The 25,725-nt window shown below is 35.1% G+C and overlaps 1 protein-coding gene across 1 annotated transcript in view; it reads left to right on the forward strand.

The window, feature by feature from the left end:
- CPNE8 (copine 8) overlaps nucleotides 1-25,725 on the forward strand; it is a 255,945-nt gene that overhangs the window by 212,581 nt on the left and 17,639 nt on the right. The window contains exons 15-18 of the mRNA XM_004052956.5: nucleotides 3,168-3,349; nucleotides 11,392-11,519; nucleotides 19,454-19,556; nucleotides 21,235-21,292. Of these exons, the coding sequence (XP_004053004.2) occupies nucleotides 3,168-3,349; nucleotides 11,392-11,519; nucleotides 19,454-19,556; nucleotides 21,235-21,292 (471 nt within the window). The remainder of the gene's footprint in view (nucleotides 1-3,167; nucleotides 3,350-11,391; nucleotides 11,520-19,453; nucleotides 19,557-21,234; nucleotides 21,293-25,725) is intronic.

The following is a 25,725-nucleotide window of genomic DNA, read 5'->3' on the forward strand; positions in this document are numbered from 1 at the left end:
TGGTGCAATCTCAGCTCACTGCAACCTCCACTTCCAGGGCTCAAGTGATTCTCCAGCCTCAGCCTCCCAGGTAGCTGGGACTACAGGCACATGCCACCAACTCCTGGCTAATTTGTGTGTTTTTTGTAAAGACGAGATTTTGCCATGTTGCCTAGGCTGGTCTCGAATTCCTGAGCTCAAAGCCATCCACCCACCTTGGCCTCCCAAAGTGCTGGGATTACAGGCATGAGCCACCATGCCCAGCTGAATTATATATTTTAAATGGTTAATACGTAACTTATGCCATTATGTCTCAATAAACTCTTAAAAATATTCTATTAAACTGTGAGTTTCTTACAAAGGCATAGTACATCTCTAAAGCAAAATCAGATATAATTTTGATAATATTGGGTATAACAAAATATACATATTGTCAGTTTGTTGAAAGGGTTAAGTGAGCTATGATATAAAATTGTCAATACATGTTAAGTTCCGTGTTATAATTATTATGGCTATTAGTTGGGCCCCAATGTTATTAACCTACTACAAATTCATTGTTTAAAAGCATCTTTGCAGATACAAAGGAAATACAAACACTGTCCCAGACTCAAGAAGTTGACTCAATACTTTAAATTGCCATTTTTTTTTTTTTTTTTGGTATAGAACACAAGATCCATAACAGTATAAGAGAAAAGACAATAAGGGCTGGAATAAACAAAAAGGGTTGTCTGGTATGTGTGAGACATAAGTTGGAGGAGGAGAAGGTGAATTTCAGGGCAGGGTGGCAACTTGAGAGGTAGAGGTGGGAGGGAAAGTATCATTAGCAGTAATGTGAAGAGACTAGTGTAGAGGAAGATGCTGGAAAGAGATAGGTGACATCTTTGTATGGGTACAAAGGGCCCAGCTATGCATGTTAGGTTAAAATGTTTAAATGTTCTGGGGTATTAATTATATTTTTTTATTTACAGTTTTCATAGTGAAGTAAAAGTATTTGCCGTATTGTCACCATTGGATTAAAACTCTTCTATATTTGCGAGTTTGAGAGTTGGGGGAAGTGTTCGTTTGTTTGTTTGTTTGTGTTTGTTTTTGAGACAGGGTCTTGCTCTGTTGCTCAGGCTGGAGTACAGTGACACTATCAGGGGCTCACTGCACCCTTGACCTCCCGGACTCAAGTGATCTCCCACATCTCAGCTTCCTGAGCAGCTGAGACTACAGGCACATGCCACAACACCCAGCTGATTTTTGTATTTTTTGTAGAGGCAGGGTTTCACCATGTTGGCCAGGCTGGTTGCAAACTCCTGGGCTCAAGCTGTCCACCTGCCTCAGCCTCCCAGAGTGCTAGGATTTCAGGCATGAGAGTTGTGTTAAATAACCATTTAGTCTAGTAATGGTATTTTTAAATCTCTGATTCCACTGGGCTTTGGATCAAGTGGCAAAGCCCCTACTTTAGTAGAAAGTGTCAAAGAAAAATCACACTGGACACATTAAAAAGGCAAGAAAGGCTTTATTTAAGACCATTGCAAAGGAGTCAAGACTGTTACAACAGAGGACAAAAATTGAACTCAACTACTCCAAAACAAAAGGTTGGAGTGTTTGTGCTTGCTGAGGTGAGCTACTGGAAAAGTCCTAGAGGACATTAGCCCGGAAGTTGGTTTGTGTGCTTAGGCCATCTCTGTTTGCTAATTGGTGCTTATTGAAGTTAGGCTTCTATCTTCTCACGGAGACTGGAAGATAGGGCTGCTGTTTTTCTTGATGTTTATATTTCAAAGGGATGCCTTCCATGTCCTTGAGAAAGATACTCCTTGGTTGTAGAAGATTTACATCTCAAAGGGGCAGAGGAAGAATTTACAATTGCAAGTTTTCTAAAGTGAGAGCTGTAAGAAAAGAGCGGTCAGGGTCTTATAGTCAGGAAGAAACTTTCTACAAGTTTAGTCAAGTTGAGGGGAACATTAGGCCATTTTGGTAAGAAGATACTTTTTTAGTGATTTTGTTATGTGGAGCCAGCCCTTGAACGCTGGTAACTCTTGGAAATATAAAATAAAAAAGTTCAATTAATTGTTTTTAGGACAAAAATATTGTGTGTATAATTACCTGTCAAATAACCCAAGGGGAGATCTTTATTTTGTTTCTCTCTGGATCTCAAATGCTTTTTGTTACTTTTTTTCCTTATCAGAAAAACTATGCCCTGAGGCTTTTCTTCTTCAGGCAATGCTTTAACGTAAAATTGAGCTTCATGTGCTGCTACAAGTCTCATTTAACTTTCCGTTTTCATTTAAGGAACCAAATGGACTTTCAGGCTGCCTTTATGCTGGTAATTAGGGCAACTTGTTGTGAATTTCAATGTGTTTGAGTGGTGGCACATATTAATACATTACACTTTCTCTCAATTTCATCACTATTCAAGTGCAACATCCTACACAGTATAAGCATTTTGAAATTCAGAACCTTGTGGATGACCCAGACCATAATAGCTGCAGCAGTTCAGCTTACAATTTTATGGTGCTTTATTATTTTTAATCACTTTTAAACATGTAATCTCATTTTGTCCTCCGGGTAAACACAGTGGTAGGATTTATTTTACAGAGGCTGCCGTACAAATGGCAAGACTTGACTCTGGCCTCTGGCTCCTAGCTTAATGTCTAGTTTGAAAGTTGTGAATAATTTTTTAGATCTAGATATTTAATCAGCCTGCACTTGAAAATCACTATGCTTCCCTTTTTTAAGTGCTAAATTGGGATACTTCTCAAATATTCAGTTATTTATAGGAAGCCTTCATAATTATTGAAGTCCATTAAATCTATTGGGTCATCTTGCCATAGGCATAAGGATTCAAGCTAAAGGCACATGATTTTGTTTAAAAATAAAGATTATAATAAAATAAGATTAACAAAAGTACTTTTATACTTCCGGAACAAAAACTCAAAAATACCCTGTGGCATTGAAAATAAGAATCATTTCTGAAAACTTCTGCGTATGCTTTGGCATATCTTAGAACTTTCTATATGTCTAATATAATATAACAAATATTTCTGTGTTAATATCCATCCAAAAAGAAATGATTTGACACACTGTATATAGGCAGAAAAACATAAGTTTGAATATTTCATTCTGAAATAGACACCAAGAAAAATTTTGTTATATGTATTTACCCTAATTACTTATGTTTGAAATATGTGTTCTGTCATCAGGCAACCCTGCTCAGCCCACTTCCCTCCACTACATGAATCCTTACCAACTGAATGCCTATGGTATGGCACTAAAAGCAGTGGGAGAAATTGTTCAAGATTATGACAGTGATAAAATGTTTCCAGCTCTAGGATTTGGTGCAAAACTGCCTCCAGATGGAAGGATATCTCACGAATTTGCTTTGGTAAGAATTTGTCAAAAGGATTTGATGTTTTGAAAAATTAATGTTAGACCTTTTAATATTGCTTTGGTACTTATTCTTTAGTCAGTCAAGTAGCAAGCTTTACTGACTGTAGCTTAATTTTGGTAAGTAATTGACTTTGGAGTGTGAACTTAATGGGAAAAAAGGACAGCTAAATAGCTTAGCCAGAAATCTACCTGAAGTGCACCCACCTGATTTACAAATGGGGGTCTATTTTGGTTATCTATTGCTTGCTAACAAACCTTCCTAAAACTTAGAGATATCAAACAATATCATTCTATTATGCTTATGATTTGTGCCTCAGGAATTCAAGCAGAATATAATGGGAGATAGCGCATTTTTGCTTTGCAGTACCTGGAGTCTCAGCTTAGGTGACTTGAATGGCTAGAGATGCCTGGAATTGGTGACTGGGGCCATATTTTTCAACTTAGTTCTGGCTGTCTTTTGAATTCCTTACATCTTCTCCATGTTATGTCTTCTGGGGCTGATATGTCTCCTAACATAACTTCTTTGCTCATGTTCATTCATGTCTTGGGCCTGAGCTTGGATAGCTGAAAAGCTGGGGTTGCCTGGACAACTCTCCCTTGTTTTACATATGGCCTGTCTCTGTAGTTATGGAGGGCTTCAGAACTGTATAGTGGTCTCATTGTAGCAAGATTTCTTATGTAGCAGCCAGCTTTCCCAGGGTGAGTAATCTAAAAGTCTAGGACAGAAACTCCAAGGATGTTTATATCATATTCTTAGAAGTCCTAAAATGTTATTTCTGCAACATCCTGTTGGTCAGGCAAGTTACTAAGACCATCCGAGGTTCAAGGTAGAGGAATTAACCTTCACTTCTCAATGGGAAGAGTATCAAAGAATGTGTGGCTCTCTGTAATGTACCATCATTTTTAAAATCTAAGGAAAGAAATAATTGTGTTAAACTAAATGAGGTTTATTAATTTTCCTTTCATATGTTTCTTCTCACCATTGAATTTTTCCCTTTCTCTGTCTCTGTAATTCTCTCCTTTGCTGCCTTTCCTGCCTCTGTGTTCATTCCTTGTAACCAAACCTATACAAATATATACTGGTTGAGCCTCCCAAATCAGAAAAGTAAATATTCCAAAATCTGAAACTTTTTGAACTCAATAAGATACTCAAAGGAAACGCTCATCGGAGCAATTTGGATTTTGGATATTCATATTTGAGAGGCTCAACTGGTAATTATATAAATATTTTAAAATCCAAAGAAATAAATTCAAATTTGAAACACTCCTGGTTTCAGCTAAGGGATACTCAACCTGTATTCTTAAGGAAGGATTTGTGCCTTACTTTTTTTTTTTGGTTTATTTGTTTTTGTTTTTGTTTTTTGAGACAGAGCCTTGCTCTGTTGCCCAGGCTGGAGTGCAGTAGTGAGATCTCAGCTCACTGCAACCTCTGCCTCCCCGGTTCAAGCAGTTCTCGTGCCTCAGCTTCCCAAGTAGCTAGGATTACAGGCATGCATAACACCTGGCTAATTTTTGTATTTTTAGTAGAGATGGGGTTTCGCTGTGTGGGCCAGGCTGGTCTCAAACTCCTGGGCTCAAGCAATTCGCCTGCCTCAGCCTCCCAAAGTGCTGGGACTGCAGGTGTGAGCCACTGTGCCCAGCATTAATGTGTTCTTTGAGCCCAATTAAAACACATATAGGATAGATATTGCTGTGGTTTCAGTCTGTCCTCTCCAGAGTTCAGGTGCTGCTAATGTAATAGTATTAAGTGAGGCCTTTAAGAGCTAGTTAGTCTGCAAGGGCTCCGCCCTCATGAATGAAATTAGGCCCTTATAAAAGAGGCCTTACTCAGCTCATCCTGCCTTCTGCGATGTGAGGATACAGCCCTCACCAGGCAACTGAACCTACTGACTTCTTGATCTTGGACTTTCCAGCCTCCAAAACTGTGAGAAGTACGTTTCTGTTGTGTATAAATTACCCAATCTCAGGTATTCTCTTATAGCACAAACAGAATAAGACAGAGAGATCAGACCTCTTTAAATCTATGAAAAATAGTCTCCCACATTGATGATGAAAATAAGAATGATTATGTTAATGATAATGTTTCAACTTCAGTAATCCCTAATGATTATATTACTTTAAAATTTTCAAAGCACTTTTGTTTTTCTTTTGGATAAGACAGACAAAGGTTAAGTAGGTTTTCAGTGAAATAGTATTTGACTCAATGCTGAGTATTTACTGAGTATCGAGTCACATACTTTATACTCATTATCTCATATAATCTTCATAAAATTCCTATGTGGTAAATATTTCATGCTGACAAATTGCACTGCTCTAGAAACTGCCAATCTCATTACCAACGGTGAGAAAAGTGCACCCAGGAGTTGTATAACTCAACTCAGAGGCTCAGAAGTTAACCATTGTCCCAAAGGACAGGACTTGAACCCAGGTCAGTCTTATTTTAGAATTCATGCTCTTAACTACAGCTAAACCCCATCTTATAAAAGAACCTGTAATCTCACCTCTTGGATGCATGCTTATATTAACACCATGTTGTATGTACCTTTATATAAGTTTTTATATAAGATTTCATCTTTCTCAAATGTTTTAAGAGGAGTATTACATTTTTATTTTTGTATTTATTCTTACTTTTCTATTCCATCACCCACACAATTTCTAGAGAGGTTGCTGGAGGGCTTAATTCTTTCTTCCATGAAATAGCCCACATGCCACACTCCCAGTGTCATAAAAATGAGTATCTGTTGGGATTTTGTTGTGTCTTAGAAAATTAAAATCTCCCAGAAACTTATAAAACCATGAAAATCACTCATGTGATTCTAAGTCTGAAGTGCCTCAGGAAAAAGGTCATGAGCTATTTTAAAGCCTAAGAAAAGGAATAATTGTGTTAAGCTAAATGAGAGGTTTATTAATTTTCTCTCCATACATTTCTTTCTCCACTAGTGTGTATTTTTTTCCTTTTTCCTCCCCTCCACTTTTCTCCTTTTCTGCTTTTCCTACCTCCACATTTACCCCTTGTAGCCAAAGCTATACAAGTATCTACTGCTAAGGAATGATATATAGTTTTGGTTATTTACACCATAGTCTGTTCTTTGAGCCCAATTCGAACATTTATGGAATAGAGATCATACCCCTTTAAATCTATGAAGAATAGCCTCTCAAATTGACGATGAAAACAACAATGATTATGTTGATGATAATGCCTCAACTTTAATATTACCGAATGATTATATTACTTTAATTTTTTTCAAAGCACTTCTGTTTTGTTGGATAAATAAGGCAGATATGGGTTAAGTAGGTCTTTAGTGAGATAGTATTTGATTTCATTCTTGCTGAAGTATTCTGTGTTAAGCTCATCCTAAATCACTGCAATATCTATCTGTAGGTACTGAAAATGACAAATACAAAAAGTTCAGTTTCATGACAGTCTCGTCTTTCATGAACTACCTGATGTTAATAAACCCTCGTATTTCCATGGTATGAATTTGTGATATATGTTCTCTAACATTAACCTATTTATCTCACCACATTCACATAATTCTTTTGGATAGCAAGGGAATCTTCTTAACAACTTAAATTACCCCCAGTGTATAAGTTTTGGCTAGTACAGATGTTGAACTTAAGCTTTGCTCATTTGAAAAGGTCTCAGTAAATCCCAGCTTTTTATGTGAGACACACTATGAGAAAAGGAAAAGGAATGGGAGAGGAAAGGAAGAATTTCCTAATATTACCATTTCAAGACTTATGGTTATGAAAAGAATGAGTCATTGCTCTCCTCTCATTATCATTCTTGATGACTCCTTTTGGGTTTATAACTGAAAACGCAATAGTGCGGAGCTCTGGTAGAGGTATTTCTAATGAGCTTGTGGCCAGTGGTCCTCAAAAGAAGGTCTTCCATGCGGACCAATAGAGAAACGCTACACCTGTCCAAGTGATTTCTCCTGGGAAATACCTAAATGCACTTGCATGCTTTTCACTTATTTTGGCATTTATACAAATGTATGCAATTTAATATTTATGGGTATGTATTTTTTTGCCAAGTAGGCACCAGTAATTTAATAACTAAGAGTCTTTAACACTGTACTGTATATAAAACAGAAGCTCAATAGGTGTTTGTTCATTGAATAAAAGGAAGAATTCTCTCAGCTTTTTCCCACAGTAAGCAACAGTCACATTTCAGAGTAGAGCAACAGCCCCTAAGAGCTTCTTTTCAGTATTTTGTCAGCTTGTTAGCCCTGCTGAAAACTGTCACAGGCTGCAGGCAGCAACAGAGATGACAGGCTTCTTGCATGGAACTGAATCCACACCCTCAGCACAATCCCTGAGGGAGCTAAACGGGAGGAAAAATGGGTAAGAGCTGGGCACTCCTCCCCACTAAGTCTGAGTGGTGAGATTATTGATCATTTTAAAGTCAGATCTTTATGCTTTTCTATGTGTTCTACAAGTTAACATGTGTTATTTTATAAACGGAAAGGTTGTTAATTAGGAGGGAAATATGAAATAAGGCATACATTGCCCTCTTCATTAATAAACAACAAAATTAAATGTGCTTATTTTTTTAAAAAATCCTGTGTTTTACTTTTGTGTCAGAACCACAACTGGACTTATTCTAATTTGTTTTAACAAGCAATAACTGATTCCCTGCATAATTATTTCAAGAAATGAGTTTTTAAACACATTTAAAATGTTTTTACTTATTTCACTAGTTTTGGGGGAACAGGTGTTTTTTGATTACATGGATAAGTTCTTTAGTGGTGATTTCTGAGATTCTGATGCACCCATCACCTGAGCAGTGGTCACTGAGTTATCCTTCACCTTCCTCCCACCTTTCCCCACCAGTCTCCAAGTCCATTATATCATTCTTATGCCTTTGCATCTTCATAGCTTAGCTCCCACTTATAAGTGAGAACAGACAATATTTGGTTTTCTATTCCTGAGTTACTTCACTTAGAATAATGGTCTCCAACTCCATCTAGGTTGCCGTGAATGCCATTATTCCATTCCTTTTTATGGTTGAGTAGAATTGTAGTATACACACACACACACACACACACACACACACACACCACATTTTCTTTATCCACTTATTGGTTGATGGGCATTTAGACTGGTTCCATATTTTTGCAATTGCAAATTGTGCCACTATAAACGTGTGTGCAAGTAACAGACTTAAAAATCTTTTTATAACTCATTACAACTTTCTTATTAAGAAGAAAATCTCATTTTAGTAGCTATAAAATATTTTAAATAATCCTGATATAATCCAGAGCATATACTAAAAAGAAGGCATAATTTTATATAAGGTATTCTTATCATCTAAGACATATGAGGAAACCTTAGAGCAACTTATTATGGTAGGACTAATTCATAAATCATTAAACATTCCATGTTGATGAATAGAACATCTAATGATTACCTTTCCATTCTCAAAGAAGAGAAAAATGGTGACCTTGTAGTTTCAATTCCAGAGAAATAGTGATAACATACAGTTTCATCAAAACGTAAACCTCCAATCAACATGTTAAAAAATAAAAGTAGCTCAGGACTACCCTACTTTGTAACTGTTCCCTTAAGGTAGATATATAATACATTTTTATATGCCCAAAATCAGTAATGAGTTTTAATTTTAATTAGCTTCATACCTTATCAAGGGAAAAGAGCACCATAAAATCTTAAAGGAATGTTAAATAGGTCGGCTCAGATTAACATCAAAACACTAACTGCTTTGTGCTAAATATTAAACTTATCTTTTACATTCTATTTTCAGCCAAGTCATGCAACCAGTTTTATAATGTAAAGCAGGCTTTTATTTTTATACTTTCAAAAATGTATGAGGGTTAATAAAAATGTTTGAAGAAAATACAAAATTAAAAGAAAAAAAGTGGATATAAATCCCTCTGTCACGAATGATAAAATTGAAGTAGTTGGTAACATTTGGCCCCGTTTCCTAAGCTCCCCAGCCTTGTAGAAAGCTTTGCATTTTGGCCGGGTGCGGTGGCTCACGCCTGTAATCCCAGCACTTTGGGAGGCCGAGGCGGGTGAATCACCTGAGGTCAGGAGTTCGAGACCAGCCTGGTCAACATGGCAAAACCCTGCCTTTACTAAAAATACAAAAATTAGCTGGGTCTGGTGGTGCATGCCTGTAATCCCAGCTACTTGGGAGGCTGAGACAGGCAAAGCACTTGAACCCAGAAGGCAGAGGTTGCAGTGAACCGAGATCCGGCCATTACACTCCAGCCTGGGCAACAGAGCAAGAGTCTGTCTCACAAAAAAAAAGAAAAAAAAAAAAAAAAAGTCTTGGCATTTCATAATTTGGTAGCATAATGGTGTTTAAGAAATTGAGCTCCGGAGTTAGACTGCCTGGTTTAAATCTTAGCTCTCCTCTTCATGTTGTGTGACCTTAGACACAGTATCAAAGTTCTCATTGCCTTGGTTTCTTTATAAAGTGGGGTTAATGGCAGTCCTACATTTTTAAAGTTATGGAAGTTATATATGTAAATATTTTAGTATAAAACTTGGTATATAGAATTCAATAAATTTTAGTTATAAATTACTGGTTACTTGTGATTGTTCAAGTAAAAACATGTATGCTAAAATTATTCCTAACTCTGTTTAAATGTAGTTACTATCACTAGTGCATAAAAAAATATACACACAATTTTAGATATTCCCCTTCCTGAAGTGGAGGCCATCTTCTTTTTCTCAAGTGTGAACTAGACTTAGTAACTCATTTCTAGCAAATGGATTAAAGTAGGAGTAATGATATGTAACTTCTGAGACTGGCTCATAAAAGGCATTGGGGCTTTGTCCTTGCTCTTTCTCTGGGATCACTCAATCTGGGGAAAGTTAGCTGCCATGTTATGAGGACACTCAAGCAGCCCTGTGGAGAGTCCATTTGGCCTCCTGCCAACAGCCATGTAAGTGAGTCTTTTTGGAAATAGATCCTTCTGTCCACTGTCAAGCTTTCAGATGACTGCAGCCCAGGTCGGCATCTTCACTGCAACCTCATGAGAGATCCTGCTCAGGAACCACCCTGCTGAGCTGCTTCTGGATTCCTGAGACTTCAAAAATGTGTGAGATAATAAATGTTCGTTGCTTTAAGCCACTATACAGAGGGTATAACTTTGGGGGTAATTTGTTACATAGCAATAGATAACTAATACATGGTCTTGTGTTATTTGTGTAATTTGGACTAGGAGAATTAAACCTAATCATGACAGAGCATTTAAGGTGTGAAAAAGCCAGCCTAGGTGTTCAGGTTAAAGTTGCCTCAGGTCCTGTCCCCAGAATAAGAGCTTGGGTTAAAGTTGCCTTTCTGAGCGCTGTTCCCAGAATAAGAGCTTCTTAACAACAAGCTCCATTTCCCTTTAATGACCTGGATTTTTTTTTTTTATTCCTTTCCTTTTGCCTTGTCTTGATATTCCCCACACCAAATTATATTCCCTCTGACTCCTTCTCTACTTGGAGTTATCAATTGTGGCCTGAAAATGTTCATGTGGCAGATATTTTACATTTTTTCTGCTGTCAGGTAAAATTGTTTGAATTGATAGCATTTATTTTTTCTAATTTTAATACATGTTCACTGCAGAAAAATTGGAAAAATAGAGAATAGGTTAAAGGATGAAAGTAAAGTTATCAGTTATCTGACCACCCAGAGGTAGCCACTATTAATACGTTGGTTTTCTTCTTTTTAGGATTTCTATATGTTTATCTCCACATGTACCCAAACCTGTGTAAATTAAGATACTATTAATTTTAGGCTGTTGTGGTGTTCAGCTTCTTATTTAAAATTTTCTTCTGCCATTTTTTAAGAGTATAGATTTTTAATGATTGTACATTATATCATGTTATGATCTACATAATATATCATAATCGATTGTTGATCACTTAATGTATTATTGTTTTGCTATTGTAAATTTATGAATAAGTGTTCTTCAAAAAATATGAGTGTCAACGTGTATTATTCTCATCTTTTTCAATTGATCTTCACGGAGATTTACTTTTTTACTGTTGTTTTGTTTTGCCTATAAATTTCTACAGAATGGGAATCCTCAAAACCCCTACTGTGATGGCATTGAGGGGGTCATGGAGGCTTATTACAGGAGTCTGAAATCTGTACAACTATATGGGCCCACCAACTTTGCTCCTGTAATTAATCATGTAGCAAGGTAAGTAGAGAGTAGACAAGGTGCTTATTCAGATGTACTGGAACATGGTGAACTCATAACATTGTTGCTAGCATGACTCCACACATGAAAGTTGTTTTCTTCTAGTTTACCTCCAAGAAAGTGGGGAAAAAATGTATGTTAGAAAGAGTCTCTATCAAACGATCATGATACTTTGCTGAGAACTGTACATTAAAATCTCAAGTGAAGAAACATTTGCTGGGTTATGTTAGGAACTATCTTTGTTCAACTAAGGAAAACATTTTCTTAGGAAAAGGCATCCATGAGGAAAATAACAAGATCAATGGTGATGCCAACTGTGTAAATCATTCTTATCTAATATCACATTCCATAATAGTAATAAGTAGCATAGAAGTAGTAAGAGACTGAATTCTATTAAATGACTACTTGAAGCTGTCAGCGACATATAGGGCACATTATTTTAATCTCTCTGAAATGAATATAGTAGCTAATTTATAAATTCCCAGAGCTCTACCTGTATAGGGTACATAGTACTGAGATCAGAATATAATTGCTTATTACTCCAAGTACATGTTCTGAAGAAAATGTTAAAATGTTAAAAATAAATCTATACGTACTTATCACTTTTTCGTTAGTACATAAATGAATTAGACAACACTTTTTAAATCCCTAGAAAGTTTGGCCTATGTAAATCCTATGACACCCTGACTTATTTTGAGATAATTAGAAATTGCATATCCTTTCAAATATGTAGCCAGAACTTGAAAAAAATTCTGTACTTTGGTCAGTTTATCAAGTACAAAGGCAATGTGAAACCCCAGTTCTCTGAAGGTTCTAGTACTTTACCATCTTCCCTAATGAATATTACCGGCAACTTCAGTGTGCTCTACTTTTCATTATCTGGGACATGGACAAAATGCTAAAATATCCCTTGCACCCAGGGCTGACCCCAGTGCAACTTCCCTGTGGAACTCCAACTCAGGTTGACAGTGATACATTGATGACTTTTCTCTGAGTGTGACCCTTCGGCTTGAATTTTTCGGACGAAATCATCTGCAATCTCTACTAAAATATGGATTTTATTAATATATATTAACCCTGTACATACACAACCCCCCAAAAAAGTTACTCATGAAATGGTACTTAGTCTTACCTGTTTTATCTTTATTTCTATGGCACCTGTTCTTTTCTATTTCTCTTTTTTTAAATACAATCTTGGCCCCCAAAATTGATCTCACAATCCATTAATGGGTCATTACTTGCAATCTGAAAAACATATCCTAGCTTATTATACTAGCCGATGTAAGTAATGTCATATATACTATATATTGATGGCAGTCAAATAAAGCAGAATATAATACCATGCTAATGCAAGATAAATTATAATTGATGGCCACACTACCCTGCAGATCACTTTTCTATAAAAAGATGAGAGAAAAATGACAAGACTTCTTTTGTATGAACTCATGCTGGTTATTAGAAATGTGCTCATCGATGCTTACCAAGTAATTTCATAATTTTTTCTGGTATATATTTATAGTAAAAGTTAAAGTGATAGATATAAAATATCTAGGTGCATTTCTATATACATTTAAAATCAAAGGCTCCACAGTGTTCTATTGCGATTTTTTGTTTTATCTATCATTTTGTAAGTTCTTGAATATAAGAGCACCTGCTAGTGAAAGCTTTCAGACTATGATCTAATAATTCTTTATTATTTTTTACATGAGAAAATTAAGAAAAACAGTAAGAGATGGTTATTTAAGAGTCATCTTTTCCTTCCAATACAATATAGGAAGTTCCATGTATACATTTCTTAGTATAAGACTACAAAAGAAATGCTTTTATCCTTTCATCTTTGAATTTTATGTTTAATTGTATTTTTAAGCTTGTATTGAGACAGACAATTTCTATCTGACCCAAAATTATCATTCAAAAAGTTTAACAACTAAGCAGACGAGGTACTATTTTTTTCTCTATTAAGAGAAGCGCCATAGTTATAGTGTGTGTGACCTCCATTTATGTAAAATTCTTGCTTTATATAACTCTTAAAAGCTTATCAACAGTACTTAGCATCATACCCATTATGTAGGAGGTAAGTATTCAACAAATGTCTAAAAAACAAATTCTGTATATGTTAATATATTATCATTAAAAATTATTTTTAGCAACGTCAAAACAAATATATATTCATACTTTTTATATTGGCTTGATATTATTTTCCTTAAGTATATTTTCTATGTGGATAAAAGCTCAGTATTTATTGTCATTTTCTATAAGCATTTTAAAGAATGCTTACTCTTTTTAAGAATAACAATTTTAAGCACATGTTTATTTTTAGGATTCATATCTATGTATCTCTGATCTGTTTGACTTTTTAGGTAATATTAATGAGGTAACAATATTGTAAAATAGACAAGACTCAAAGCATCAAATTTATAAAATTTGAAGGTTTTATATGTTTTTTTTTGAGGCTTTCCAGCCCCTGCTTCTGATTTCTTGCCTTTCCAGTCCTCCTTTTCCAGTGCTGTCTAGGGAACAGCATTTCAAATGATGTAAAATCCTACTCAACATCTGTTGATGCCTTGTCATAAATTTAAGTGCAGACAGTTTAGCTTGGCATTCAAGAACATCCAGTATTCAACCGGCACTCACCCATCCAACCTCATTTCCACATTCTCTCAAATGTACTGCACTTCAGTCACAGGGAATCTCTGCTTCTTCTGGTCTATGATATCATTCCATGCATATGTCTATTACTAATTTGATACTACTCTGTGGTTACATGTAGATCTTTTCCACATTGAAGGGAGGAATTATTCATTGTGACATTCATATACATGCACATATATACATATAAAAATAAAAGCCACTGTACTTTGGATATACTGAGATATCTGTACCTGTTTGTTTAATTAAATTATCTGAATACCACATGAGTTTTTGTTTGTTTGCTCTGTCGCCCAGGCTGGAGTGCAGTGGGATGATCTCAGCTCACTGCAACCTCTGCTTCCCAGGTTCAAGCAATTCTCCTGCCTCAGCCTCCCAAGTAGCTGGGATTATAGGTACCCGCCACCATGCCTGGCTAATTTTTGTATATTTAGTAGAGACAGGATTTCACCATGTTGGCCAGTCTGGTCACAAACTCTTGACCTCAGGCGATCCGCCCGCCTTGGCCTCCCAAAGTGCTGGGATTATAGGCATAAGCCACCACACCTGGCCGAGTTCATTTTAATTAACAAAGTTATAATAGGAAACTAAAGAACCTTTTTGGTTTTGAGACAGAATGTCTCTCTGTCACTCAGGCTGGAGTGTAGTGATGCGATGTCAGCTCATTGCAACCTCCACCTCCCAGGTTCAAGCAATTCTTGTGCCTCTGCCTCCCGCGTAGCTGGGAATACAGGTATGTGCCACCACACCTGGCTAATTTTTGTATTTTTAGAAGAGACGGGGTTTCGCCTTGTTGGCCAGGCTGGTCTCCAACTCCTGGCTTAAGTGATCCACCCGCCTCAGCCTCCCAAAGTGCTGGGATTACTGGCATGAGCCACTGGGCCCAGCCTAAATACTCTTTTAAATGATAATGCTTAGCCAATCTTAATGACCTATGGAAATGTGATTGTGATTAACACCTACTGTATCAGTCAGGGTTCTCCAGAGAACAGAACCAGTAGGAGACATATAGACATGGACATAGATAAAATATAGAGATATATTTTAAGGAATTGGCTCATGCAATTGTAAGGGATAGCAAGAATGTAATTTGTAGGACAGGTTGGTAGATTGGAAACTCAGGTAGGATTTCATACTGCAGCCTTACGTGAGTATTCCTTTTTTTCTGGAAAACCAGTTTTTGCTCTTAAAGCCTTCAACTAATTGGATGAAGCTCCTTTACTTAAAGTCATTTGATGGTAGATGTTAACCATATCTATAATCTTTGATTAAAAAAGTGGGATTTATAGTCTAGTTGACACATAAGCATCATCATCCTACCTACTAAAACAAAGAAATATATTGCCATTATGTTGTAAATTGACAACAAATTTAAATTCTGAGAAATAATTTTAGGTTCTTGCAGATATGAACTTAATACTATGTCTAATGTCTAAAATACTATGTTTAAATCTTATTAATCACAATAGAAAGAAAAATATTTTAAAAATAATGGTTTTTGTGGAATGCAGTTTGAATAAAATGGAGTTTTAAGCATCCCCTGATTAATCTGTTTCCTCTTGTATATAGTGTAAACCATCTTTACATTCCTGTTCTTATCATTTAAAAAAAATTTCTATTCATCTAGAATTCTTCATCAGTAATTTTAAGTAATTTGAAATAAATTTAATTTGTTGGTATATTATACCAGCTTAATATTTCAAAAATAAACTAATATACTAATGAAAATTTCAAGTATCTTTTCAGACTATTATGAAAATTTCTTCACTCGATTTAAATATATTCATTATTTCCTATTAGTCTTTTGTTTCCTGTGCCTAATGAGTTACTTGTTTTGAGGCTGTCACATTTCAATTTTAAGTGGGATCTATCAGTTTCTATCTTTTGGCTATTTGTAATTTTTTTCTGTTTTTTTTTCTGATATTGAGAACCTTCTAAAATCCAGATAACTATCCAAAATGAATTTTCATTTTTTAGGAAATAACTTTTTATTTTGGAATTCTTATAACTAATTTTCAAATTAAATAATGTATTATGCTTTATTTATTCAATCTGTACAATCAATAATAAAATAAAAACTATTCTTATGGAGCCCATGATCTATCTCTAACAACATGTTCAGTGCTATAATATGGATGATCTATTCATCTTCACAACAACTCTAAGAGGTGATAGTAGTGTCATTTCCATTTTGCTGATGATAAAATAGATACATAGAGTGATCATTTGTGGTAGAGCTAAAATTCAAACTGGAATAATCTGACTCCAAATCACTATGTTTTGATGCGTTACATCTTTAACCCTTTTTATCTCTGCTACAGAGGTAAAGTCACACAAAATAAAATGCAACAAAGCTACCTATCTATGTGGATACAGTGATCACTTCATTGCCCAGTCAAAAGTAGTTTGGGGGTGACACTTAGTAACATAAAATTTGCTCTGCTACTTTGGTGTTGAAATATTTTAATGTATTCCTTTATTCATTGTTAAGTTTTAATCCATTGTGCAAATCATAATTGAACTACTTAAATAAAACATCCCTAAGTCAGTTTCTTATCTTATATTCTTGCCCTCTCTATTCTTGTGAACTAATAATAAGCTGAAAGAATATTCCACGAATCTGAGCCAACCAGATATGAACTTTTATAGACATAATCCCAGAAACTTCTTTCAAAGAAATGCAAAAGAAATGTGTTTGAATTGTACTGCCCTGACAAAGTTAACCTCTCTTTCAGATATATCATAGTAATATTAAGATATAAATTATAGATAGGCTATATTTCAAAAAAGACAGCTGGCTTTTAATAATAAGACTTAATTATGCAATTTATAAAAGGATTCCCCATCAAGTTCTTTTAAGAAGCAAGCTTCTCTAATACCTTTAAAATATAATTTGAATCTGTGAGTCTATATATCAGTGTCACCTCCTAGAAAAAGTATTGAGGTGTGGCCAGCTTATAATTTTTACTTCATCCATTTCTGTAGCATGTTAATGATTTTATCTTAAATATATAATATTTTTAAAATAATAACTAAATGAGAAGAAATGATAGTACTTTAAAATAAAAGGCTAAATAGAATAAATGGTAATACAACATTGATTTTGTTTGAAATTTAGATTTACTTGCAAAGTGCAACAATGTGCCAACGTGTAGAACAAGTGCCAAAGAAGCAACAACTGGTTTTAAAAGATTAATTTGTGGTTCTGAAGGTGATAAAGACTAAAATGGATTGGACAGCACTTAAAAGTAAAATGTAATTGATTTTCAAATTACATATGCCTAGCAGTAGTGACAGTCACACAATAAACTCGTGCAACTTTCTACAGCTTTAATGTTTTTCAAAGTGAGGAGATATAAAATATTAATACAAGCATATATTTATCATAAAGCGTAAAATTTCTATGAATTTTTAAGATAAAACAAACTTCAGCGAAATTCCAAGTTTACTATGATCTGCTTTAGGCTGTATCTATAACTCTCTTATAGTGTGAATATATTCTTCTCCTTTTCTTAGGTATACATTCTGGTGTATCCAAAGAAAATCAGTTAAGCCACTGGAAGTAGTATTTTATATGACTGCATAGTGGTCAGCTGTCTGTATTGTTTTTTAATCTGGTAGATATTTTACATTTTAAGAGTACCATTTGGTAAGAAAAGCATAAAAGCTATACTGTTATACTTAAGAAGGTTTTCACTACTATTTAGAGTCTTTCATTATTCTCATGAAATATAAAACCCTATCTTTCTGAATCATAGTAAGAAATGCTTTCTTAAAAAATAATGGATATTTAAAAATTAAAAATCGAGATCCTGGGGGAAATTGTTAGACTTCTTTTCTTTAAAACAAAAAAAGTTAAACGTGGAATAGGGGAATAGGTTTATAACTGCTTTGGACTGTTTTCCACTGGTTGTGTTACTACTAAATTAATACATATTCTTTAATGTCCAGGATCAATTGTTCAGTATTATGGGGATATTTTTAATTCTATAGTACATTATGGAACCTGTTCAACTTCCTGCTTACAGGGTGTGATTGAGCATGCCACTTACTATATTTACTTTAACAATCTTTAAAATTACCAGTATTTTATTAGTAGCATGGACAAATCTTAGTATCTGTAGTCCATGGGGAAAGTTGTAAGTATTTTTCTTCTTTATATGTTTTTAAATTCTGCTACTCAAGAAATAAGTTGTGCCCTGACATATGTTTTATACTATTTGTTTGTCACCAACTTGTTCAAGTGGGATTCATTGGGCTCCTTAAGATTGTAAAGGAATTTTCATTAATCCTTCAGGTTGTAAGGGAATTTTTACTTGATAATTTTTAGAAATACAGATCAAGGTCTTCTTTACTATCCTATCTCCTAAGAGAACCATAATGCTTACTTAGCACTGGACATGAATTGCATACCAGCCAGGTGCACAAATCGTAAAAATTATCTCTATTGAGAATATAATCTAGATATCTAGAATGTAGAAAACTAGAGGAAAAGAGAAATGAAATGTAACATATTCATAAAATTTCCCTCTAAATTACTGAGTATTATTTGATATGTTATCATATACATAATTTTGTGCTATGAAATAACTCTCCGTCTCATCTTTCATAGATTTAACATATTAAGACTTGACTGTGGATGTGTCAAAAATATTTCTTCTATTGTGTAATTTTATTGAGGTGAAATTTTCATAATAAAATTCACCATTTAAAGGTATACCATTCAATGACATTTAGTAAATTTGTAATGTTGCAACCATTACCTCTATGTAGTTCAAAAACCAAAAGCACTTATGATTATTGCTATCATTTATATAATGCTTATATTGAGTACCATACATGCAATTCTTTATTAATTCATGCAGCAATATAAAGATGTAAGTGTTATTGTCTCAATTTTAAAGCTAAGAAAATAACTTTCACATAGCTTAGGTAATTTACTGAAGATCACTTACATAATGTGTTGCTTAGTCAGGATAAGTCTATTTCCAAAAGCTATGTCCATTCCTTTGTACTAAATAGTCACTCATCTAGCACACTTTGTATTAGTAAATGAACTTTTAGGCAACTAGATATTTCTGTGTGCCAGCATGCACTAACATTGCAATTATTCTAGTGTGTTATTTCAGATAATTGTGTATTTGAAAGTTTGCATAAGATATACCTCTAACATGTTCAAATATTTTATTGAGATTAAAATGTTTGTTAACTATTCCAAATTTTATTTACCAGCCATCACATATAGAAAACTGTTTTACTTTCCTTACCTTTTCGTTGCCTTTCAGATATGCTTCTTCTGTAAAGGATGGCTCCCAGTATTTTGTGCTTCTGATTGTTACAGATGGTGTTATCTCAGATATGGCCCAGACTAAGGAGTCCATAGTTAATGTAAGTGGGGGTCACTCCGTATTGGGCTGGCTACGTGACAACATGGTGTTACTTAGAGAGAGACTAGAGTCTATTTTAGTTAACAATAAAATAAAATCACCACACCTTTGCAGCAGATTGCATCCTTAACCTTATCCAGACAACTCATATACATCTGTACCACTGATCCAGGGGGATCAAGCTAAGGGATATGAATTATTTTAGTTAAAAAAAATTCTTGCCTAGAGAAAAAAAAAAGATAATAGCATAATTTTCACAGGCATGGGTGTGTTAACCTCTATTAGTTTGATCTATTTGTGTACAATCTTGTGATTTATACTGGTTATTTCTTAACATTTACATTCCAGTTAGAGGAGAACTGTGATAGCTAATTGCTATTTCTGTAGAACTGGATAGTGACTGATTGATTAAAAAACCATCCTGCTCATTATAATTCCTAATTGTATGTTTGTTTTTTTAGGGTTATTTGATTGTTTACTAATCTATAAAATCTATATTTACTAGATGGTAATTTGTAAAGTCTCTAGGTTTAGCAATGTTTGGCACGAAGTAGACATTTGATAAATATAGGCTGCAGGAATGAGTTGCATTAATATGCACTTTAAAATATGGACTTGGTAATTTAGGTTTAACTAAGAGGACATGATGCCCTGAGGAATAATCAGTCATATTTCAGTGACCTTCATAGCGAAAGATGTGGTTGCTGTAGTGTTCCATCTATCTATTGCTGGATCAATCTCACATTCTTACTATTAAATTATTTAAGTGATGATATGTGATATGTTATATGGAAAAAACATGTTATAACATGAAATATTTAGTCTCCCTCAAAATCTCAAGGATATTTAGTGCATAACAGTACTAACTTTCTGTAATGATCATTTGTATTCACTCATTTACTGTGAAAATTGCTTTTTCTAACCTTGGGTATAAATGAGGTAGATTATGTTATACTACTATTTTATGAATCTGTTACCACTTTCCCCCTTTAGCAACTGAAATATTTTTGGAGGAGAAAGAACATGAAAAGAGGAAAAAGATACCCAAAGTCAGCTTAGAAAGGTTTTGTCTGAGAGTAGCAAGTGGAAGTAGATGCTCCTTACCTTCTATTTGATCTTACCCAGGGCTGGTCATTTCCAAAGAATGTCCCACTGGATTAATGTGTGCAGAGAGTTTGGAAAGGATAAGAGTGGAATCAAGTATATTATTCTGTATTAACAATTTTGAATATGCTCACAAATTATTTTAATGAACATCTGTGAAAAAATATTAAATAAAACTCTTGTTATATTTGCTTCCTAATTATTATTTTTTCTTTTTTAATTTTTTTTTTTTTTTAGACAGGGTCTCACCCTGTTGCCCAGGCTGGAGTGCAGTGGCATGATCATAGCTCACTGCAGCCTCAAATTCCTAGGCCCAGGTGATCCCTCCACCTCAGACTCCCAAGTAGCTAGAACTTCAGGCACACACCACCACACCTGGCTAATTATTTTTTGGTGTAGATGGGGTCTCACTATGTTGCCCAGGCTGGTCTCAAACTCCTGGCCTCAAGCAATCCTCCTTCTTTGGCCTCCCACAGTGCTGGGATTTCAAGAGTGAGATATCATGCTTGGCCTTTAATTATTTTCTTAAGAACCCAATTTCTTAATTGAAACCTAATTGTATATTCTCTTTGAAGGCCTCAAAACTTCCAATGTCAATAATTATAGTAGGTGTTGGACCAGCAGAATTTGATGGTGAGTAGTAAAATTTCAATAATATTCCTTGGGAATTCATTTAATCTAATGTAACATGCTCTTAGGTTTCTGCCATTCTTGTCTCTTTAGAAGGATGTGACTGTGTATTTGGGTTTGTATATAATGTTCATGTGTCCATAATTAGACATATACATAGATAGCTCATGATGATGTCTATTCAGGTGTGCCAATTAAAAGATCCTGTCTTTTGACTAGGATATTATCTCTCTAGTTTATAGATTATTTCAACATGTAGCTTTCTATTTCATTAGAGATAGTTTGTACCTCAAAATAATATCTCCTAAGACTGACAGAGTGATAAATTGAGTTTTTCTTCCCAAGGCAAAACACACTCTGGGTTCACTAAAACCCTTTAAGGATGAGTGCTAAATTAATAAATCATTAGGTTGTGAAAAGAAATGTTAACATAAGCATAATATGCTAATTTAATGGGTTTTCGGGCTCTAGCTAGTTGATAGACATTAGCCTTATAAATAAAGAAGTTGTGTCATATGAAAGAGAAAAGTAAAATGAAAATGGAGCTGACCAGCTGAAATTTAATGAGACTTTATATAATTATGCTAAATTGGCATACTGGGTAGTTTTTCATTCAGGCTCAAGGCTTGTTCAAATGCCCATTAAGAGACAAATGTTTGTGTAACCAGTGATCTGGGTAAATGTTCCTAGTCATCTGATAAATTCCTTTAAGAGAACTTTGTGCTAGACAGCAAGTACACAGCCACATAATATTCACCCGGTTCAGGTGTTTTATATTAACAATGGCAGCTTATTTAGCTTGAGGCTTTGGAAATGAGAATGGTTTTAGAATGTTTGACACAATCTTTGTAAGTTACTGGTTAACTTAAGCACATAGGTGGCTAACTAGATTGTAATTATCACTGGGGTGATTCTTATTTAACCACCAGTCCCTCCTGCATGAGAATAATAAAGAGCTGTCAGTCTCAGGTAAAGCACCACAGGCAAGTTGTGTTGCTGACCCTGGAATCCCTAAATTCTAATCTTGGCTGGTCATCTTTTCTAGCATGATAATCTTACAGTTTCAAAAGCAGTCATTTATCCCTCACCGACACTGCTTCTCCTGTTATTTTCTCTATCTCTATTAGCATCTACTTGAGTTGTACTTCGGGCATGAATTTCAGACACCTCTCTGGAGACAGGAAGGCTAAGACATCTTTCCTCTCCATGCTTTGCACACTTGATAATCTGCATTAACTAGTGATAGACTGTGATTCACAAACTTCACCAATTGGTAGGCTAAAATAACTCATGCTTTCTTCTTTGGCTACTATTTGCTTTTGCCTTTGAAGGATGTATCTTTCATGGGTATATCTCAGGTCTCTCAGACTCCTATGGAAGTCCACCTTTAGGCATATGACCTCAGAGATGGTAAACCTCAATCAGTTCTTTTTCTTTGAGAGCTCCCACACCTGATTCATAAATGCAAAGCCACTGACCCTTCCTGGCATATATTTCTGGTAATACATTTCTATACAGAACAGCAGGCACAGCCATTTTGCTACTGCCCTTATCCAATAGCCACAGCTATTTATTTTCTTTGTTTCTTTAGTTCCCAGCAAATTTGTTAGGGTTTTAAGGTATGATAATTCATCATTTCTCTCTGTGAGGTCCTGAACTAACTGGAAAAAAATATATGCAAGAATCATTCTGATCACTCTATCAGCTTTATTACTAGCAATGCAGAATTTGAGAACTTGGGTTAACCTGTGGACAATCACATTCCCATTACTTTTTCCCTCCAAAATTAAATTATCTGATTCTTATCTCCAGGACTTCTCCTTATAGAGGCGGAGTTTTGCCTATTAAGCATGCCACTGAGAGAAATTACACTTATCCTCAGGATAGTGCTGCTCCAAATGAGAGTGATTCAAGCTCAGTTATTTCTCCTACTCTTAGTAATCCTATTCCTCTTTCCATGCAGAAAGGTAAATGAAGATTGTAGATGAAAAGGGAAGTTGACTTCCCAGAAGTTAGAGTGAAATTTTCCTCTGGAAACATGGGAACAGGGAATTAGGCTCCTGTAACATCTGGTTTCTGTTTTCACCATGATGGAAGTTCTAATGGGATAGAAAAACTTCTGGGCCCAGTACTAGAAAAGTAGATTATTCTGCTAGGTGACAATAGGTGCTTCTCTAAAATAGTTTTCCTTTTTTCCTTTCAAAACACATCTCTTCATGGCTTAAAAAAATTTTCTGTATTAAACTCATGTTTAATATAGAAAAATCTCTGACTAGTCAAATTGTTGCTCTCCTATCAGAGGAGCCTCTCATGACACTTCCAAATCTACTCTAGAGTAAGTGTATATATCTCACATATGAACTGACTGACCTAAATCCAACTGGCAAATTGTATTAGTCTGTTTTCACACTGCTATAAAGAAATGAGACTGGGTAATTTATAAAGGAAAGAGGTCTAATTGACTGACAGTTCCACATGGCTGGGAAGGCCTCAGGAAACTTAGAATCATGGTGGAAGGGGAAACAGGCACATCCTACATGGTGGCAGGAGAGAGAGAGAGCATGTGAGAGGGCAGGAAAGAGGGCCATTTATAAAACCATAAGATCTCGTGAGAATTCACTCACTATCACGAGAACAGCATGGGGGAACCACCCCCATAATCCAGTCACTTCCCTCCCTCTACATGTGGGGATTACAGGTCCCTCCCTCAACACATGGGAATTACAATTTTAGATGAGATTTGGGTGGGGACACAGAGCCAAACCATATCACAGATTTCATCAGCTAACCACATAAAGCCAACATCTACACAATTTTTAACCTGAAAGACATTGTTTGCATGGGCAAGAAATACAATATGTTGCCATCTGTCCTTTGAAGGTACAGGAAATAAGAATAGACTATTAGATTATTTAAATTTAACTCTGTATTTTGATAAGACCACTTTAAAACTATCTACATAAATTTCCCCAGTGACTCTTTTTCAGTACTAAAAAAGAACCTTTATTAATAATAAAGAAAGATTTCTCAAAGCAAGATTTCTTTATACTTAAAAGGCAGCCAAAAAGTCAAATTAAAGCAGCATCTGGCTATCTGCTTTGATTCGAGTTAGACGAAGGGGATAAATAAAAGGGTTTCTAACTTCATTGTGTCTCCCATGGCTAGAAAGAAATGCAGATCTGTCTCATACACCTTTCCAGGAAGAGGTAATGGTGGGAGACTGGGGTTCATAATCTCCACCTGCTTGAGGACCAGATGGTCTGCACACCTGAAGAGCAGACCTGACCCCTCCACCACTTACACACCATCTCTCTTCTTGCTCTCAAAAGCACAGCCTCCACTTCTTGCTGTCTACAGTGTTTTAAACCAGACATGCTGAAAAGTGGGAGATATTTTATAGGACTTCATGCTAATACAGTATTGCCTAAATGACTGTCCTTTTCTTCATTAATTGGAATGAAACACAAAGACCAATGGGGATTGTAGAAGACTGTGGAAAGTGAGACCTAGATTATCATCTAATTCTTGTTTCCCATTTTAGCATGTGTATAGGGTAATTGTTGTAAATTATTAACATATTAGAGAATAATGGAGAAGTGTTTGTGACCACTGAGTGTTACTATTGGTGCATATTTATGTCCCAAAGTAATGTGAAAATTGTAAAAGCAAATTTAGATATAAAAAGTATTAATTACTGAAAGTATTTGAACATAATGAGTTATATTTACATATCCAAGAAGTAAGGGAGATTAAAAAATGTCTTCTGCATTGGAATAATTATCTTATTATTGGTAATATACAGATTTTACATAATTATATATTGTATACCTTGACAAATTATTGAACAGTAGCTCTCTGTTAATTATGTATACTAGCAGCGTTTCAGCCCAAGCATTGACTCATGAACATGTGTAGAAAGGTAAAATTGAAAACAATGTTTTCAACCCAAATACATTATCTAAGCACTGAAGAAAAGAGTAAAGAAGTGAGGATTGTATGCTGACTGAGCAGTATTGGGGCCGGGGAGATGGGTGATGAGGCCAAAATTATAATTGTAAGCAGCTCTCTGGAGTCTGGTGAATGTCATGTGTATACAAAATGAATTATCAGTAATAGAATTATACTTTAAGCACAAATTAGCATTCCTCATGTAATTAATTATTTAGAGAATTCTCACTGAAAACTTAATAAACCCTAGAAAATGTTCTTAATTGCAGCACTGCATTACTGTATCACCAGCTGTCCCATTATATCCCAGCATTTCCAAATACCAGCTGATCTAGGAAATGTCAAAATTATTTCTTAATCAACAAAAAAATTGTACTTCAGAAAAATCATACTTTATCCAATCAGTATAAGAGCAGAGAAAATGCCTCTGTTTTTAAATCTATTTGTAAAGTAAAAATCAGGCAGTTTGTGTGTATGCATGTGTGTGT

Source organism: Gorilla gorilla, chromosome 10, assembly GCF_029281585.2.
Source record: "Gorilla gorilla gorilla isolate KB3781 chromosome 10, NHGRI_mGorGor1-v2.1_pri, whole genome shotgun sequence".
Taxonomy (NCBI): Eukaryota; Metazoa; Chordata; class Mammalia; order Primates; family Hominidae; genus Gorilla; species Gorilla gorilla.